This window comes from Narcine bancroftii (assembly GCF_036971445.1).
Source record: "Narcine bancroftii isolate sNarBan1 chromosome 12 unlocalized genomic scaffold, sNarBan1.hap1 SUPER_12_unloc_2, whole genome shotgun sequence".
In the NCBI taxonomy this organism is placed as follows: Eukaryota; Metazoa; Chordata; class Chondrichthyes; order Torpediniformes; family Narcinidae; genus Narcine; species Narcine bancroftii.
The window spans coordinates 2,631,078-2,649,834 of record NW_027211808.1 but is presented as its reverse complement, the minus strand read 5'-3'; the positions used below and the strand labels follow the sequence as shown (position 1 = coordinate 2,649,834).

The window sequence follows — 18,757 nt, the reverse complement described above, 5'->3', positions numbered from 1 at the left end:
GAGAGAAAAGTAAGAAAGGGAGTAGATAGAGAATGATAAAGTGGATCCAGATTTTTTTTTGGGGGGGGAGGGCCAGGGATTAACCTGGAATGGGAACAATCAGTGTTCATGCCATTATGTTTAAGGCTGGCTGGAAGAAATGATATGTTGTTCTTAAAGTTTACATTTAGCCTCATCCTGCAATGGATGAAATGGTGCAAGGGAAATGGTGAGGGTAGATAAAACAATGAGCTATCAGGAGTTTGATCATGGATTTACAGAATGCTGGTGTTTGGTGAAACATTCACTCTTTCCTGATTTCAAATCATATGCAGAAGCCCTTTTTGGTGACTCTGGATGGAGGTGAAGGAAGAGATGACAGGACAAGTTTTGCACTTTGTGATGATGGTGGTAAGTGCACAAGGGATGGAGGTGTTTGGGGAAGGGAGAGTGGATAAGGGAGTCTTGGAGAAACACTCCCTGCAAGATGTCTAAATGGAAATAAAAACATTTCCTGGGTTGAGGCAAGAATTTGTCACATCTTCTGTGTATTCATCGAGCTGCATTTTTCCCTCCCCATCCAAGTTTTCTCTGCTGGTCTGACCAGGCTTTGAACTTGTAGTCACTGAAGTGAGTCAGTATTTGCCAGTATAATGGTTTGTTTCCTATCTGACTAAAGAGTGAAGGGAAAGAAATCAGCCTGCATTTATTTCATGCTTTTCTCCTCCTGCCCTCTTCAGTGTGCTTTATGGCTCAGAGTGTTTTGATGTTTAATTACTGTTATACTTTGTGGCTAGTTTTTGCATGGCAAAATATTACACATAATAACAAATAGCTATGAAGCTGTTTTAATTAAATTGGCCTGAGGCGAGAGTGGTCCTAGACAGCAAGATGCATTTTCTACCTCAAGCAACATAGAACAAGTAAATTGAAGCAGGAAGCTGCTCATGCCCCAGGTCCTAACTCTGACAATTCTCCCAGTCCTCAATTCCTGGATCTGTAAATTTCCTTATGACTGAGATGGTGATTTGCTACAAAGAAAAGAACAAAAAGCTGATAACAAAATAAGTGATCTGAGAAGCTGAAACTATTCATCAGGTCATGTAGTATCCATGGTGAAAAAAATGGAAAGGAGCTGACAGTTTTAAATTAAGTCTGCATCCATGAATGATATAACCTCCTCATCCATTGATGATAGAGATTTCCACAGATGTTTGTATGATATCCAGTGCTATCTGTAAGGAATTTGTATGTTCTCCCTACATCCATGTGAGTTTTCCCTGGGTGCTCCGGTTTCCTCCCACCCTCCAAAACATACAGGGTTGTAGGTGTAATTGGGCAGCACTGATTTAAATGGCCAGAATCAGCTTCTACTGAGCTGTGTTAATCTTTTAAAAAGGTCATAATTGGCCAGTTTCCATAGGTAGCACCATACACTTGCTGCAGGTTCCAAGGGGATTGTTCCAGCCATGGCATTTTGACCCTGAGAAACCACCTCTGAAGAGGTGTTAAGCGATATCCAGCCTTGCTGATTCCTACCACCCTCCCTTCAAGACGTAACATCAACCATTGGAGTGGCCAACAGCCATATGCTCAAGAGAATAAAATACGGCAAAGAAACAGGTCCTTCAGCTGTTCTGATCTGTGCTGAACTATTATTCTTTCCAGTCCCAATGACCTGCACCTTAACCATAGTCCTCCACTCCTCTACAATCATGTACCTGTCCAAATTCTTATTAAAAATTAAAATTGAGCCCACATTCATCATTTCAGCTGGCATTTCATTCCACACTCCCACCATTCTGAAGTTTCCTCTGAACTCTCCCCTTTCACCCTTAACCCAAGTCCTCTGGTTTGTGTCTCATCTACCCTCAATGGAAAAAACTTACATATATTTAATCTGTTGAGACCCCTCATAATTTTAAATATCTCTATCAAATCCCTACTCATTCTTCTATGCTCCAGGGAATAAAGTCCTAACCTGTTTAACCTTCCTAACTTAGTTTCTGAAGTCTGCAACATCCTAGTAAATCTCCACATTCCTCCCCCTCCCCCCCTCAAAATTTAGATACTCGCCATCTCCCCTTTCCACTTTCCTCTTGATAAATGATCCCAACCTAAGCTCAAAGGTTCCTTTTATTGTCGCACAATAATACATTAAAAATGTAAAATACATGATATGCCTTTTTTTTCCCCTGCAGTAAGGCTAAGAGCCACATGAGCATTGCCAGGCACCCCTAACAGGAGAAGAAAAGCAAAAGAGAATCCCTTCAGAATCACTGAGTGTCCAAGGATTAACCTGCAACACTCTTGTAGTCGCACAGACTCCATTTCAATCCACCAACATCCCAAGCTCCAGATTCAAATCTCTGATACAGTCAGGAAGCCTGATACCTTTTCAGTACCTCTTCCTGCCCTCTATACCTTCTCAACTTTTTTGCAGAGTTTAGAAGTATTCCTAATCGTAAATGGGGTCACATTGCTTCCTTGAAGTCTATTTCATATTACTGGATGACATATGAAGAGCCTATTACAGTCCATCAAGTGTTCACTGGGTCACTGAGCATTTCCATTAAGAAACAGGAGCAGGAGTCAAACCTGCTCTGCCTGATCTGATGATTATGGCTCATCTCCCTGACTGGCCTTTTCCCCATTTCCCTTATTTTCATTATCATATAAAAATCTATCCAACCTTTTCTTAAATATTGTTACGGAGTCCAGAGGACCCCAAAAACCAGCAGCAATAGATCTGCACCAGAACACAGGGTTACTTAAACAAAAGTAGTTTTTTAATTTTATTTGAACAAGAAAACAGAATTAAACTTTAACTTATTACTTAACCTAATTACTTAACCTACTTAATCCCCCCTCTAATACTAAGCGCAGGTGTGTGTAATGTGTATTTAAGATTAGAAAAGTTCTTTGGATCACAGTTCAATCTCACTGATTGCAGACAATTCTTGTACTGTGCACAGAAGTTAGCATTTACAAAGGTTTTTTTTTAATATTTTATTTATAATTTTTCACACAGGCGTATACAGTCATATACTGTGTCCTGTCATTGATGGCAGTTCACAATCTCACATACTTGTACATGTACTCCATTTGTCTATAATAATAAAAAACACTATCATTAAGAAAATGAATAAGAATACAAATGATAAAAAGAAACAAGAAAAGAAATAGAGACTATTACGGCTCAATGGACGGCTTATGGGTCGGGGCTTCTTCTTGACTTTCCTTGATTGGGATCAGTGTGGGAGAGAGGGAGCTGCAGCAGAAAACGGTAGAACAATCACTTCCATGCATCTATGTAGTTCAAGTATGGCTGCCAAATCTTCTGAAAGATTACGGTTCTCAGATTGTAAGTTATTTTCTCCAGGGGAATGCAACTTTGGATTTCCTTCTTCCATCGCTCAATACTAAGAATAGAGTTGGACTTCCAAGTCACCGCAATACACTTCCTGGCCACTGCCAATGTGATTAACACAAATTGGATTTAAAATTTGGACAGCTTCATTGTAAGCCTGTGTCCATTATTACCTCAGCAGGAACAGCTCTGGGTCCTGGGGCAATTGTTTACCTATAATTTTTTTCCAGGACTTGGCCTAGATCCACCCAAAAGGGCCTTACCTTGGCTCATTGTCAGGTTGTATGTACAAATGTCCCACCTGAAGCATTTGTCCAGGAGTTCTGGTTTTGATTTGTTGATTTTTTGTGGCATTATATACAACTGGTGCAAAACTTTATTCTAGACCAGCCTGTACCTTGCATTAATGACGGTGTTCATGCTTTCCCTGCACAGGTTAGACCAGCACCTCTCACCAAACAAAATGACCAAGTCCGACTCCCATCTTTCTCTCAACCTATGAAGGTCCAGTTTGGCTCCCTCTGACTGGAACAGGTAATAAATAATACATTGCTGAAATAAATTTCTTGCTGATCCCCCTTTGAATCAGGGCCTCTATGCTACTGCAACGAGGTAGGACCATATCTGGACCTAATAAGTCTGGTAGAAAAGACCTTATTTGTAGATAGCAGTGGGATGTTTTATTCAGTAAGTCCTATTTATTTTTAAGCTGTTCAAACGACATTAATTGCCCTTGCTTATTAAAGTTCTCTATACATCTGTCTCCATAATGGAGCCAGATGTTCAGAATCCCATTACCCAGTCAGTGGTATTCATGTATTCGGAGTCAAAAGGCATTTTTGGTAACAGCCCCATCTTAATATCCAAATACAGGTTAATTTTGGCCCAGATGCTAATCAGTTGTTTTGATATGGGGCAGCACTGCTTCTGTCAACAATTTAATGTCCCATTTATAAATAAAATCCCCTATCTTCTTACCCACCAGGTACAAATAAATTTGTGCCCAAGATGGTACATCTCCTCCCTCAAAAAGAGAGGCAATATATCTCGATTGGGCTACCCAATAATATTTTTTTGAAGTCCAGCAATCTCAATTCGCCTCAGTCCCATGTTAATTTTTCCATAGAGACTCTTGGTACCTTACCATTGAAAAGAAACCTCCTAACCATATGTGATAATTGTTTGAAGAAACATTGGGGCGATGGCACAGGCAATGTTTGGAAAAGATACTGGAATCTTGGCAACTCATTCATTTTGATGCCAGTGTGACAGGCAGGGGCATCTATCTCTTTAAGTCGTCCTTGACTTTTCCCAGCAAGGGGGCATAATTTAACATATAAGTTATTCAGATCACTATCAGTATTACCTCCTAGGTATTTAATCCCCTTCTGTAGCCACTTTACACCACTAATTTCTTTAAATTGATTATAATTACCCTCCTTGAGTGGCATCACCTCACTCTTATCCCAATTGATCTTATACCCAGAAAGTTCCCCATAGTCCTCGTGCAATCTAGGGAATGAAGTCACAGGGTCTGTCAAATACATCATCAGCAAACAAATTAATTTTGTGTTCCTCCTGGCCCACTCTATAACCTTTGATGTCTGGATCCTACCGAATGGCTTCTGTTAACGGTTCCATAGCCAGCACAAAGAGAGGTAGTGAGAGTGGAAATCCTTGCCTTCTAAATCTGGTAAGTGGGAAGGCTGGAGAGACATGCCCTTTGGTTACAATTTTCACCTTGGGTGCTTGATATAGCACCCTAATCAGTCCCAACCCTGTCTTTTGCACTTTGAAACATTCCCTCTACAGTCTATCAGAGGTCTTTTCTGCATCTAAGGAGATGGCCAGACCCTTCTCATTTCTAGATTGTGCCAGATGCATAACATTCAGCAAGTTGCCAATGTTATCTGCTACCTGCCTTCCCTGATCCTTGTTTATCAATTTTGGCAAATGCAAGGCCAATCTCTTTGCCAGGGCTTTGGCTAGGATATAATCGGTGTTTAGCAGAGAAATTGGCCTATAGGAAGAGGGCATAAGTGCATCCTTACTCTTCTTCAAAATTGTCGTAAGAATCACCATTGTAAAAGATTATGGCAAGGACCTGGTTTCCCTAATCTGGTCTATCACTTCCATATACAGATGCATTAATAAGTCCTTGAATTCTCGATAGTACTCAGGCGGGAACCCATCCTCCCCTGGAGACTTGCCTGTTTGCAGCACACTCAAAGCTTTACCAAGTTCTTCCTCAGTAAAAGGAAAATCTAATCCTGCCTGATCCTCTAGGTTCAGGCAGGGGAGGATTTATCTGGCCAGGAACTCGTCCACTTGATTGAGGTCCCCAAACAATTCAGTTTATATAATCATTCATAAAATTCCCTGGATCTCATTAATTTCCTTTGGTTTGTACAAGATCTGGCTATTCCCCATTCGTATTGCATTAATTGTTCTAGAGGCTTGTTCTGCCCTCAAATGCCAAGCAAGTGCTCTCACCCCAACTAAAAATATTTTTGTCTTGACCTCATAATGACCTTTTCCATACTATAAGTTTGAAGCATATTATATTTCAATTTCTAGTTTGTGAAAGCTCTGTAATGGTCCTCTAGGCCTGATTCTTGAAAATCTTCTCTAGAGTAATGTCCTTTTCCAATTCCTCTACTTCCCTCATATAATTTTTCTTGATCATCTTCGTATACCCAATTATCTGACCCCTCAAATATGCCTTGAGGGTGTCCCAAAGAAGAAATTTATCTGGAGAAGAGTTGTCTTCAAAAAACTGAGTTATGTGAGATCTTATAAAGCTACAGAACTCTGGCTTTTTCAATAGCAAAGAGTTAATACACCTCCTTTATGCCACGTCCTGCTTATCTCCCATGTCTATAGTTAAGACCAGGGTGGAGTGGTCTGAGAGAAGTCTCACTCTGTACTCAGCTTCCATGATCCTACCTTCTAAATGGGCTGAAGCCAAAAAGAAATCTATTCTAGAGTAGGAGTCATGTTGTTTCGAGTAGAATGAGTAGCTTCTCTCTCTTGGATGCATTCTATGAATTAAAGTCACCCCCATCAAAATATTTTAAATTCCCTTTGCTAAATGTAGGGAAATGTCCTATATTAATTTTTCAAAATTGGGGGTGTATACATTGACTAAGATCCAAATATATTTGACAGTGCACCATTACGAATCAACCCTCTGCACCTGCACTGTAACATTTTTCCTTACTAAAAATGCCACTCACCTTGCTTTTGAGCCAAACAAGGACATAACCTGGCCTACCTACTCTCTTATTAATGTTCCTGCTCAGTTAAATATGTCTCTTGAAGAAAGGCCAAATCCACCTTCATTTTTTTATGTGTGCCAAGACCCTTTTCCATTTCACCAGACTTTGAGCTTCTAACATTAAAAGAGACTACCTTTATCCTCTTAGTCATTATCCCCAGGTTCTTCCCAAGGTACCCCATTTCACTACAACTTACCCTATGCACCACCAGTCTCTTACTGTCCGACCTTTGGTCCATTCCACCTGAGCCACGAGAGTAAGGAAATAAAAAACAAGGGGAAGACAATAATTCAAATAACTGTGCAAAACAACATGAAACCATATCCAAAAGACATTCAAAGTCATACTTCTCCTTAATCCCATACTTCCTCCCTCCCCACCTCTATTATGTTGACAACTATCTTAGGTAAACTTATACCTCTCATTTTGTTTGTTTTAGATTGGTCACAGTGTTTGAGCTACCGAAAGAAAATAGACACATACACCGAGAGCAGTTCAGATTATACAAATGTTTACTACAAATTCAAAAGCTGATTTCAAACTACAATATGCAACTATACTTATCAATGCTTGGACTGGTCCCAACTGCCGAAGCGAGGCAATGACTGCACACTTGTAGTAGGTTGTCAGGGTGCCGGTAGCAGCTTATCCACCTCCCCCGGCCGGGACTTTGGCTGGACTCTAGAAGTTCTTCTTCTTGCTGAGAGATATTGCCACCTATCGGAGAGTCTCAAACTTCAGCAGTGGGACCATTGCTTATATTACCAAAAAACTGCTTACCCAAGCACCTATTCCCAGCACAGCAAGAAAAATAAGAGAGCATGCTAGCATACTAGGCTTCTATTGAATAACATAATTTTCAGCTCATCATTTTGAATACAATGGTTTTTTTTTTGCATCAAGGCTAGGCCTCTGACAGTCTGTGACCAAAACAAGCAGGAAGATTAAATGTTCTTGGTACACAGATATCCTTTCTTCAGATAACAGCATCTCTGGCCCCTCGGTGGAATTTAGCTTATATATGCTGATTCTAAAAACAAGCAAGTTCTCAGCCTTGCCCTGCAAAGTAAAAAAAAGTTAGAATCTTCCAGTACAACAACCTTCATTGATTACTGTGAGATGAGTAAAACTAATATGAAAATATGAGAGATTAAGAAATGGATATATGTGTAATGAATAAAGCCGGTATGAATAGGATAAGGGTAGATAATATAATGTAGGAAGTAAAGTTAGTCTGAATAAGATAAGGGTCTTCTAGCCATTTAGACAGAATCAGCAAGTTCCGTATATGTTTTGCATCGCAGTGCCGATTACGCTTTTGCCGTGATCTTCACAATTAACCTTTTGACCAATCAAAAGTCGTTTTCGAGAGCGTAGCCAGTTGAGAGGGCAGGGAGGAGCACCATTTAACCAACGGGATGACGCGTTGCATAGTAGCGGCAGGTGAGGGGTGGGTAGGACGACATTGTCAGGCGTATGATGGGCGGACGGTCCTACCAATAGGCGAGAACTCAGCTTCGAAAAGGCGGGAAGAGCAGGCAAAACTCGACCAACGGGGGCCGATGACTCATCGCGGCGGAAACGGCCCAATGGGAAGACGCGTCAGATGGTGAGGGCGGGCGACCAGTTTTATTGCTCCGCCGCCGGCGCCACTCTACTTCTTTTGCGCAGCTGCGGGAGGAGAAGGCGTGAGGGCGGCGTGTGAGGAGCGACCGGCATTCATTATATAAAAAAAAGGCACCATATTCACCGCCAGAACGCCCTGGGTCCGCGTCGTCCGCCGGAGTCATTGATGGCCGTTGGTGCCTGAGCCAATCCGCGACGTTTCCCACATGAGATTCGTTAACATGGAGCTCATCACGATCCTCGAGAAGACCGTGTCTCCAGGTGAGCGGCGCCGGCCGTGCGGGCCCCGCGCCTCTGCCGTCCCTCGCCGCCAGCGCCGCCTCACCCTCTCTCTCTCTTTTCCCGCCCCCACCCCCATCCCCTCCTCTAGACCGCAATGAACTGGAGGCCGCGCAGAAGTTTCTGGAACAGGCGGCAGTGGAGAATCTGGTTGGTATTTGCATTCTCTTTTGAATGGACGACAGTGAGGGGGGGGGGGATTTTGTTGTTCATCATGGTGGGTGGGGGGGGGGAAATGGGGGTTTCCGGGCGGGAGAGCAGGGACTCGTCTCCGTCCTGGCTCCGCGAAAAAAAGGCCTTCCCTCTGTGGGGTGTGGGGGTGCCGGGGGGGGGGAAAGCGGTCATGCAACCGAAGATGCTGACCGGATCCTGGCGCCGCCACACCTCTGATTGACGGGCCCGGTGCGCGGGCTCCTGCGCGATGGGGAGGGGGCGGGACCGGCCTCCGGTCCTCGGCTAATGGGCGCTCGCCGGAGGGGTTGGGTTTCCGGCTCCCGGCTCAAGTTGGGTTGAGGCGAAGGGAAGCTGTGAGCCCGAGCCTCTGAGCGCGTGTTGCCGGCTCGGCCTGTTCTTTCTCTTCCCCCGCCTGGGGTGTCTCCGCGGCGGGCAGTAATGCCTTTCCCATTCCCCCACCTCCTCCCCCCCACCATGCTCCCTCTTTATTCCATCTTCTCCTCCTCCTCCCCCCCTCAGTAATCAGCGTTTTCATATAATAAAAAGATTGTCAGATTTAATTGACATTTCCTGAAATATAATTAATGGCTAACGCGTTCTTTTTTTAGGGGGAGTGGTTGTGTGCTAACTTAGATGATTTCTACAGTTGTAAACTTTAGAGTTTGTACACATTTCCTTTTTAGTTCTTAAATTAGAGTTCATTTGCTTCAAGTACCCTCCAGATTGTGCTCTGGTGTGGTTATTTGGAAAGTAACTCAGTTACTTTGTCAACGGGAAACAAATGAACTCTGATCTACCCTGTTAGCAATCATTGTTTTATTTAAGAATATCAGTGATATGCAGATATTTTGTAAGATTATATATTTTAATATAAAATTAAGATGTAGGTGCTGGAAATCTAATTTTACAAATTGAAAAAGCTCAGGCTGACTTCAGTGTTTCCAACATTTTCTGTTTTTATGTTGGATTTTAAATGCTTCAGTACAAGTTTATCTTGTGTTATTAACCTTGAGACCTACTTGGTTTGTTTATCTTCTTCTTCTTTGGCTTGGCTTGGCTTCGCGGACGAAGATTTATGGAGGGGGTAAATGTCCACGTCAGCTGCAGGCTCGTTTAATAAATTCTAGATGTGGCAGATTCAAGAAATATTCATCTAATATTCATGGTGCACCTCTATATCAGGGAGACTAGAGGATTGTTTCATTGAGCTGCTGCAAATGCAAGGACTAATATTGACCCCCAATTTCTGTTAACCCTTCCCACATTCTCTTTTTCTCCATGTTCTTATGTTCTTATCTTTCATTTTAGACAGAAAATCTAATGGATTATGATCAGTATATATTATTAACAGTTTTTGAGCAGCACAAATATTCACAATGCTGCATCGCTAAAACAAGCGCTAATATCTCCGACTCAATGGTTGAATAATTTCGTTGATGGTCATTAAACTTTTTCGAGAAGTACAAAATAGGATGTGCTACTCCATCACCATCCTTTTTCTGTAACAGTACAACATTAACTGCTTTGTCACTGGTGTCCATAGCTAAAGATGATGGCTTTTCAAAGTTAGGGGACACAAGTACAGGCTGATGGCATAAAATGGCCTTTAACTTTAGAAATGCTTCCTGGCATGCATCTAACCAGATCAATTTTTCTTTCTTTTCAAGTAGTTTTGCAGTTTCTGCAAAGTTTTTACAAAATCTTCGATAGTAGCCAATCATACCTAGAAATCTCCAAAGAGCATTCTTATTACCAGGGATAGAGTACTTTCACACCAACTGGTGCCACATGTCCCTTTCCTACCACATAACCCAGACAAATTACATTGGCATGTCCAAACTCACTGCTGTGCAAATTCACTGTGAGGTGTACTTCCACCAGTCTCTTAAATAATTGTTTTAATTCAAGCTTGTGTTCTTCCCATGTATCCGTACTAATTACTAAATCATCAATATAGGCTCCTGTGTGCTCTAAACCCTGAATTACTGCATTAATCATTCTCTGAAATGAGCCAGGTGCATTTTTCATCTAGAAAGGCATAACATTACACCCATACAATCCCGAAGGTGTAACAAATGCAGAAATCACCCAGCTTTTCTTTGTCAAAGGAACACACCGGTATCCTTTTAAGAGATCAATCTTTTTAAGAAATTTAGCCTTCCCCAATCATACGCAATTATCTATTCTGGGAATAGGGAATGCATCAGTTTTTGTCACCATGTTTACCTTTCGATAATCTGTACGAAAGCTAATTGAGCCATCTGAGTTAGGCACCAGAACAGGGTGAACTCCACTATGAACTTGATTTTCAGATGATGTCATTTTTGAGCATATAATCCACCTTTTGATCCAACAATCGGCTCTTTTCCTGATTAACTTGGTAAAGATGCTGCTTAATGGTTTTAGAATCACTGAACTCCACATCATGACAAGCCACAGTACTTCTTGGAATATCTGGGAATATATCCTTAAATTTCATAAGTAATGTCTTCATTTCTTCCCTTTCTGATTTCGTCAAATGCATTAACTTGGTCCACAAAACCTATCACCTCCTTACTTTCCTCTATAATTAGACCCTTGGTTGGAATCCTAGTCTCCTCAGCCATTTTCTCAAAGAAAGGTTTAAGCATGTTCACATGACAGACCTGTATTTCTCTTCAATGATCAGGCATCTTAATGACATATGTGATTTTTGATTTTACCTTATATGGTACTGAAAACTGAGCTAAAGTAACGTCCCTAATTTTTGCTTTTTGATCATACCGAATTTTAATTTTTCCTTGGATTTCACAAGCCTGTTATAATCTCTTTTTAAATTTGAAAGCATAGTCCAACAGTTTTGATTGTATATCATTATGTATCCACTGTTCCTTCAACAATATTAATGGATCACTGACTTCTGACCAAACACCAACTCAAATGGACTAAAGCCAAGAGACTCCTGAGTTGCTTCTCCAGCAGCAAACAATAACAAATGGATTCCTTCATCCCAGTCTTTATTATTTTCCACGCAATAACCCCTCATCATATTTTTCATAGTTAAGTGGAACCCTTCCAAAGCCCCTTGACTTTCAGGATGATAAGTTGACGACACAATTTGATGGGCTTCCAATTCATACACCCACCTGTTCAAATATTCCAGACATAAAATTACTCCCTTGGTCTGATTGAATTTCCCCTGGTAGGCCAAACTATGAAAAATGTTAACATAGCCTTCACAATCATCTTTGCTTTAATGTTTCTCAGGGGACTAGCCTCTGGAAACCTTGAAGCTGTCCACATGAGTGTTAACGAATATTCATTTCCTGCTTTGGTTTTTGGCAATGGGAAACACAATCCACTATCACTTTTGAGAAGGGCTCCCCGAAAGCAGGGATGGGTTGTAAGGGTGCCACTGGTCGTCCTTGATTAGGCTTGCCCACCAGTTGACAAGTATGACAGGTTCTACAAAAGTTAACAACATCCTTTCTTAATATTGGCCAATAAAATTGTTTTCTTATATCTTCATTCCAAGATGACCTCCTAAAGTTGTACTGAACTTTAAGATCAGCCATGATCTCGCTGAATGGCGGAGCAGGCTCGAAGGGTCGAATGACCTACTCCTGCTCCTATCTTCTATGTTTTACTATGAGCCAATTTTAATATTTCATTCCAGTAAGTTTTGGGAATTACAACTTGACTTACTACTGCCCAGTTTTCATTGGCAGGTATCACTTGTGGTCTCCACTTTCTCATCAATATTCCATCTTGAACAAATTAACATACTGGCACAGTTTCATTTTCCTGGTTAGACAGAATCTTAGTTCTTATTTATCCCAGCAAGATTAGGATTGATCTAGCTATCAATTCTTCTCTTGACAACAGCAAAGCTAGATCTTTAGGTTTGTCATCATTGTTTCCCTCCACTACAGATCATCACAGACTTACCTTTTTTCTAGACATGGCTCTAGTAATGGCACATGCAGGGTAGATTTCCAAATCCATTTCGGACTCAAACCAATGGCTTACTTGTGAGTTTCACCGTAGGTATGATTTTACGGTGTAGAACTAATAAATTTCCCAGCCTAAATATAACATGTCCAATTAAAGTCTAAGTTATATTTCCAAATAGCCCACAGAAAAACTTGAGACACAAAACACAAGACTCACAAAACTTCGATGTCAACTGAAGCAAAGATCATAAACAAAATTCAATTTGTTTGGTAAACTGAAGCCAAAAGATCTTTGAGAGAGAGCACAAAATTCAAAGTTGTCTTGTGTTGCTTGCAGAGAAAGGAACAACTGGCTTGGTCCAGATCCTTCTGGCTGCCTTCGGAATGTTCATCATTTTTGAAATCTCAACATTCTAAACTGTCTTCCAGACCATGACTTATGCTCTGAGCCTTCTTCCTCTCCGCAGCACCCCCAGTGGTGGTTTATTGTCCCAAGTCCAGAAATTTTTAGATAATTTTCTGCACATGCTCAGTCTGTCTCCCACTCTCTCAGCAGTCCACCTTCATCTGGCTCTCTAAGGCAAACTGTCACTTTTCAACGCAAAACCACGCAACACATAGGCCAATACACAACACAGAACTCTAACAACAGTAACAGGACTTTTCACCCATGAGCCTGCACCCTCCAATTAATCTACAATCCCTGGTACATCTTGAATGGATAGAGGAAACCAGAGCCCCTAGGAAATCCCACACAGGCATGGACCAATGTATCTACAGGTGGGTTAAATCCTTTTTATTCCTTGGGTAGTAACCATTGGGTGACAGTCACTTAGATCCCGTGCCTCTTTTCAGATTTGGCATTTGGGGTACGTTAGATAATTCAGCTTTATGGTCAATTTATTTTAATGGCATTGGGGCTATACTTAGGGACCTGCAAGTTTGCTTTTGGCAAGTGGTGGTGTCTTTTGCTCATCTTTTTTGTACATTTAAAGCATTATTGGGAGGTAAGATACCCATCACTCATTCATCCTATTAATACTCTACCTATGACAAGGTGCAAGGGCATATATATATCAAGTTAAAAGTTACTGCCAATATCTGGTACTCACTAATGTTTTGAAACTGGATCTGTTGGTTCTGGCTTAGAATGTATTCTGGTAGTCATGGTCATCTGATTATTCTAGGCCTCTGTTGTATCATTGTTATTGCACTAAGTGTCTTAATTTTAAAATATCTCTTAAAATAGAAATGTTAGGAATGGGAGTAAAGACTACTGAAAGGTTATTTCCTAAATCTCGTTGCAGCCTACTTTCTTGGTAGAACTCTCAAAGGTACTAGCAAACCCAGGAAACAGCCAAGTTGCTCGAATTGCAGCTGGTCTACAAATAAAGAATTCCTTAACGTCCAAGGACCTTGATGTCAAGACACAATATCAGCAAAGGTGGTTGGCTATTGACAGCAATGCTCGTCGAGAAATCAAAACCTTCGTAAGTCAGGGAAGTTATGATAACTTATGTAATTTTGATATTTGTGATGAAGGCAGGTGGTTTAAATAAAAACACAATGGCATGGGGACATGTTCACATTCCTTTCTATTCCTTGACTTAGCTAATAATTTCACTAAATATTTTGTTATTTCAGTTTTGATTTGCATTAAAATTCATTTAACTGTCCATTGCCAAGGAGGACATGATTTTATATATGGATACACATTCTAAATTTTTCTTGCATTCATTATTCATGATGGTTATGTGCATTTTATAGAGCATTTTTTTCTCATTCTCAATGAAATATTAAAATAATTGATCTTCGTACAATGCAGAATTTTTTTGCTGTTGCATTTTTATTTACATTTAAATTTTTTTGATCAAATCAGTTCAGATTTTAAGCCTCAAGTTTTAATACAGTAGAAGAGATTTTGATTATTACCTTTTGTACGATAATTTGGATAAATGGCTTTTTGAAACTAGCAGTGCTAAGTGACAGTTGGAAGATCAATTCATCAAGGGGTATCTTTGCTTGGAGTTATCTTCCACATTTGATCTTTATTCAAATCTGACTTGGTATTTTAGGGTGTATCTTGATTCCAGTGGTGTGAAAGAAAGAACAGGTTCTATTGTTTAATGCAGAATTCTTTTTTATAACTAAGCACAACACAATATGTCTTTGTAATGCAAATTTACATGAGAAATGCTTGTTCCTTCTGATTCTGTCATGTACTTTATTTACAGTAATAGCACCTTTTTTTAATTAATAAAATATGCCTGAGTTTCAAGTGTGGGGACTGTTCTCCGTTATAGGATATCTCTGTGGTGGGATATTGAATTCTAAAATGAAGAGGAGAAGAATATTCCTCTAAATGGTATTGTATGATGCACTCAATAATGGTATTGTATGATGCATATTTTTATTTTTAAATATTCATTGTGTTGCTCTCCTCAGGTGGAAAATCTAATCTGGATTCTGTGTTGTCTGTGGTTTTGCTGGACGTGATTGAATCCAGTCTGAAATACAAAATGATATTTTGAATATAAACACAAATTATTGAATTGTGTGCTGTCTTTTGGGGTTTATTTTAGTATATGAATTCAACTGTTTTGATTAGAATTTCTATAATTTTAATTCTTGAGATTTACTGAAATAATTTGTCTTTTAATTCACTGGGATAATGTCGCTCTTTGGGTATGGGGGAGTAAATCTGATATGTTGTGCCACCACAATAAAGCTCATCTAAAGGATTAAATCTACAGTTCCTGTTCTGGTTTTTCTTACAGTTCTATTGGTTAATTGTCCTTAAAGAAATGGTTACTTGTCTTTGAAGAAGTAAGACTTTAACATTTTTAAACTCGTCCCACAGGTCTTACAAACTCTGGGAACAGAAACCTACAGGCCCAGCTCTGCATCACAGTGTGTTGCTGGTATTTCTTGTGCAGAAATCCCTGTTGTTCAATGGCCTGAACTTATTCCTCATCTGGTTGCAAATGTAACAAATCCAAATAGCACTGAACACATGAAAGAGGCAACCCTGGAAGCTATTGGTTACATATGCCAAGATATAGTGAGTATTTTATTTACATAAGATAACAGCGCCTGCAATAGTACAAATAAAATTACCACAATATGCCAAGACAGCAAAAGATGATAAATAAAAAAAGGGAGAATAAATGTACATGGTTTCCGTTAAGGAAAGGTTTTAATGGTGCAAGCAAATCTTTTGGTGTTCCCAGGATAGTTAAGGTCATGTGGTAACATTCAGGACCCTGCTCCCATGTTGGGGGAGGGGGGAAGCTTCATGAACCAAAGGCTTCAGTACCTTCTGTCTGAAACTTGCAGTGAGAAGAAATTGTGACGAAGGAAGTGGACATCCTTTCTGATAGCTGCTGTCAAGGGGTAGTGCCTTGCCTAGATGTCTTCAATGGATGGTAGGTTAGTGTCCATGATGGACGGCTAGGTTTGCCATTTTCTGGTGCCGTCTATGTTCCAAGGCATTTTAATTTGTAAACTTGGGCTGTGATTGAACCAGTCCATACACTTTCCACAGTATGCCTTTAAAAGTGTGATATAGTATTTGACACCACCAGGCTTCATCTCCAAATTTTTTGTAAGTAGAGTGTTGGCTATTCCTTTTTCAAGTTGGATATGTGTTTGCTTCAGGGGAGGTCCTCTGATATGTAGACTCCAAGGAACGAAGGTGCTAATCCTCTCCACTGCCATCCCTTTAATGTTGAAAGATAAGCTTCCTAATCCTAAAATCCACAGTAAGATGTTTAGACTTGCTGATTTTGAAAGCAAAATTGTTGTTCTGACATCATATAACCAAATTCTCAAATTCCATTCTGAACTCGTTTCCTGTTCATCAGCCAGCAATAGTGTGTCATCAGTGAATTTATAAATTGGTTGGACCCAAAAATACAGATATTAAGCAATTGTGTTTATTTTAGGACCCTGAGCAATTGCAGGACAAATCAAATGAAATTCTTACTGCAATTATTCAAGGAATGCGTAAAGAGGAACCTAGCAACAATGTGAAGTTAGCTGCAACCAATGCACTGCTCAACTCTTTGGAATTCACCAAAGCTAACTTTGACAAAGAGGTACGGGGATATTTCAATACTATGATGGCAGCTGTTCAAAAAAGCTGGTCAAAAAAGGGTGCATGATCCTGAATTAGTAAATGTATCAAACTGAAGCATTCAAATACATTTTTAGGTATCTACCTGTGTGAATGTGGTTGCTCCTGTTCTTTTTAATCCTCCAATCTCTCAACTTTACATTTAAATTGTGTTCTTTAATGACTCACCTTAACTCTTTAATGAGAAATCATGCACCACGTTGATATCCTTTTAAACGTGAGACTTGCTGGCTTAGCCTTACTAAGATGAGATGGGGATCTGGTTCTCTAAATCCATGATTCTATAACAATATTTAAAAGTTGTTGAGTGAGGGCCAAATATCTTGCCTAATAAGATATTTGATGGTATTGGGAAGAGGGCAAAACTAGTTTTGATAATTTTATTGGCTTTCTTCAAAAGTATAGCTGTTCACAGTTTAATCAAGCGATAGGTCTATTGTGTAAAAGTTGTGTATGAATTGTCGAGTTATTTTTCTGTAATTTATTGATCTATACATGTATTTGTCCAACTACAAAATTTTATGAGGGTTGAAACACCATTTTTGCCTTTTTTTGAAAAGAGGTCCATTGTGACTAATTTTTTACTAGGTATTGCATATTGTGAAGATTGTGGTTGAAGTTTCTGTGCAGCTTTTCAGATTTTTCTTCTTTTATAGTCTGAGAGGCACTTTATTATGCAAGTAGTTTGTGAAGCAACTCAATGTCCTGATACAAGGGTAAGTAACAAACAGTAAATGTGAAATTAAAAAAAGGTTTAGCCAAGAAATTACTTTGTGGAATCATGTGAATTTAATATTTGAATCTAATAGGTGAGAGTGGCTGCCTTGCAAAACTTGGTGAAGATCATGTCCCTATATTACCAGTATATGGAAACTTATATGGGTCCTGCTCTTTTTGCTGTAAGTATATTTTTTGTTATTTCAGGAATATAGTTACTACAATAAAAATGATAATCAGGCACCCTTGGAACTTTGGTACAGGACTGTCAAATTTTTCCAGACTACCGGTGACAACCTCCTGCCAAATACTGTGGCCATTTAGATTGCAGAATTTTGTCTTTGTCGGAGTTTTGTGTGAGTAATAAGCACAATGTTAAATAAACAACAAACTATTTTATCCCACTTGTAAAATGTGATTCAAAGGGAAATGTGGTCTTGCATCACAAAAAAATCGTGAGACAAATGTATTTTTTTAGGACTGCAGCCTTTCCCTTATGCAAGTGTTGCCTGTTTTGGATGTCATTCCAACTAAACTTAAACAGCTATTAATATGTATTCAAAAGTATAATAATTTTTTTCAATGAGTGAGGAGAATCTAAAAGAATACTGCAAAACCAGTCCCTGGTAAGTTTAAATGATTTTTATGAAGGGGTCCCAGTGAGCCAGATGGTTATTTTGTCAGCTTAATATTGCTGGTAAATGTACTTAATATCTATAAATGTCTGCCTTTTGTTTTTTTTTAAACTCAAGATTACCATTGAAGCTATGAAGAGTGATATCGATGAAGTAGCCCTGCAAGGAATTGAATTCTGGTCTAATGTCTGTGATGAGGAAATGGATTTAGCTATAGAAGCATCTGAGGTATGTTTTTTAATATTAAAAAAAAATGTATTGAGTTTAATACAGTATTCAATGTGCATGGAGAGGCATGACACAGTTGCATAAATGTAGAAAAGCTCTTTCAGGAGAGGTGATGGTGAATTTTTTTATACTGTTAAATTAAAAGACCCCGTACCAATACAGTAATTAAAAAATAGTTAAGCAGCTATGCCCCAACAAAATGCACATCCCTCATGACATTTAAACAGATTACTTCATTAATTTAATTGTTCACATGAAATTGGAATGCAGAATTTTGCTATTCCAACTTTTCCCCTACCTGTTTTTATATCCTTTCGTTGTTGAAGGAGCTGTATCATTCTACTAGTCCTCTTGAAATTAATTATTTTTTGTTATCCTTGGTAAACATTAAATGCCAGTACATG

The 18,757-nt window shown here is 39.6% G+C and overlaps 1 protein-coding gene and 1 long non-coding RNA gene across 3 annotated transcripts in view; one reads left to right on the top strand and one right to left on the bottom strand.

Annotated features, from left to right (window-relative positions):
• Positions 1-3,017: 3,017 nt before the first annotated feature.
• LOC138750160 (uncharacterized) lies at positions 3,018-8,601 on the bottom strand. The gene is made up of 3 exons (XR_011349121.1): positions 8,378-8,601; positions 6,824-6,870; positions 3,018-3,450 (listed from the first exon to the last, which is right to left on the bottom strand). It is a non-coding gene; the product is annotated as an uncharacterized lncRNA (long non-coding RNA).
• Positions 8,105-18,757, top strand: part of LOC138750159 (importin subunit beta-1-like) — a 51,236-nt gene continuing 40,583 nt past the window's right edge. The window contains exons 1-8 of one of the 2 annotated variants that reach the window (XM_069912304.1): positions 8,105-8,514; positions 8,624-8,682; positions 13,946-14,128; positions 15,499-15,699; positions 16,583-16,735; positions 17,430-17,489; positions 17,583-17,672; positions 18,243-18,353. In XM_069912304.1, the coding sequence (XP_069768405.1) occupies positions 8,460-8,514; positions 8,624-8,682; positions 13,946-14,128; positions 15,499-15,699; positions 16,583-16,735; positions 17,430-17,489; positions 17,583-17,672; positions 18,243-18,353 (912 nt within the window). In that variant the 5' untranslated portion in view covers positions 8,105-8,459. The remainder of the gene's footprint in view (positions 8,515-8,623; positions 8,683-13,945; positions 14,129-15,498; positions 15,700-16,582; positions 16,736-17,429; positions 17,490-17,582; positions 17,673-18,242; positions 18,354-18,757) is intronic. The other variant, XM_069912303.1, reaches the window with a different exon arrangement.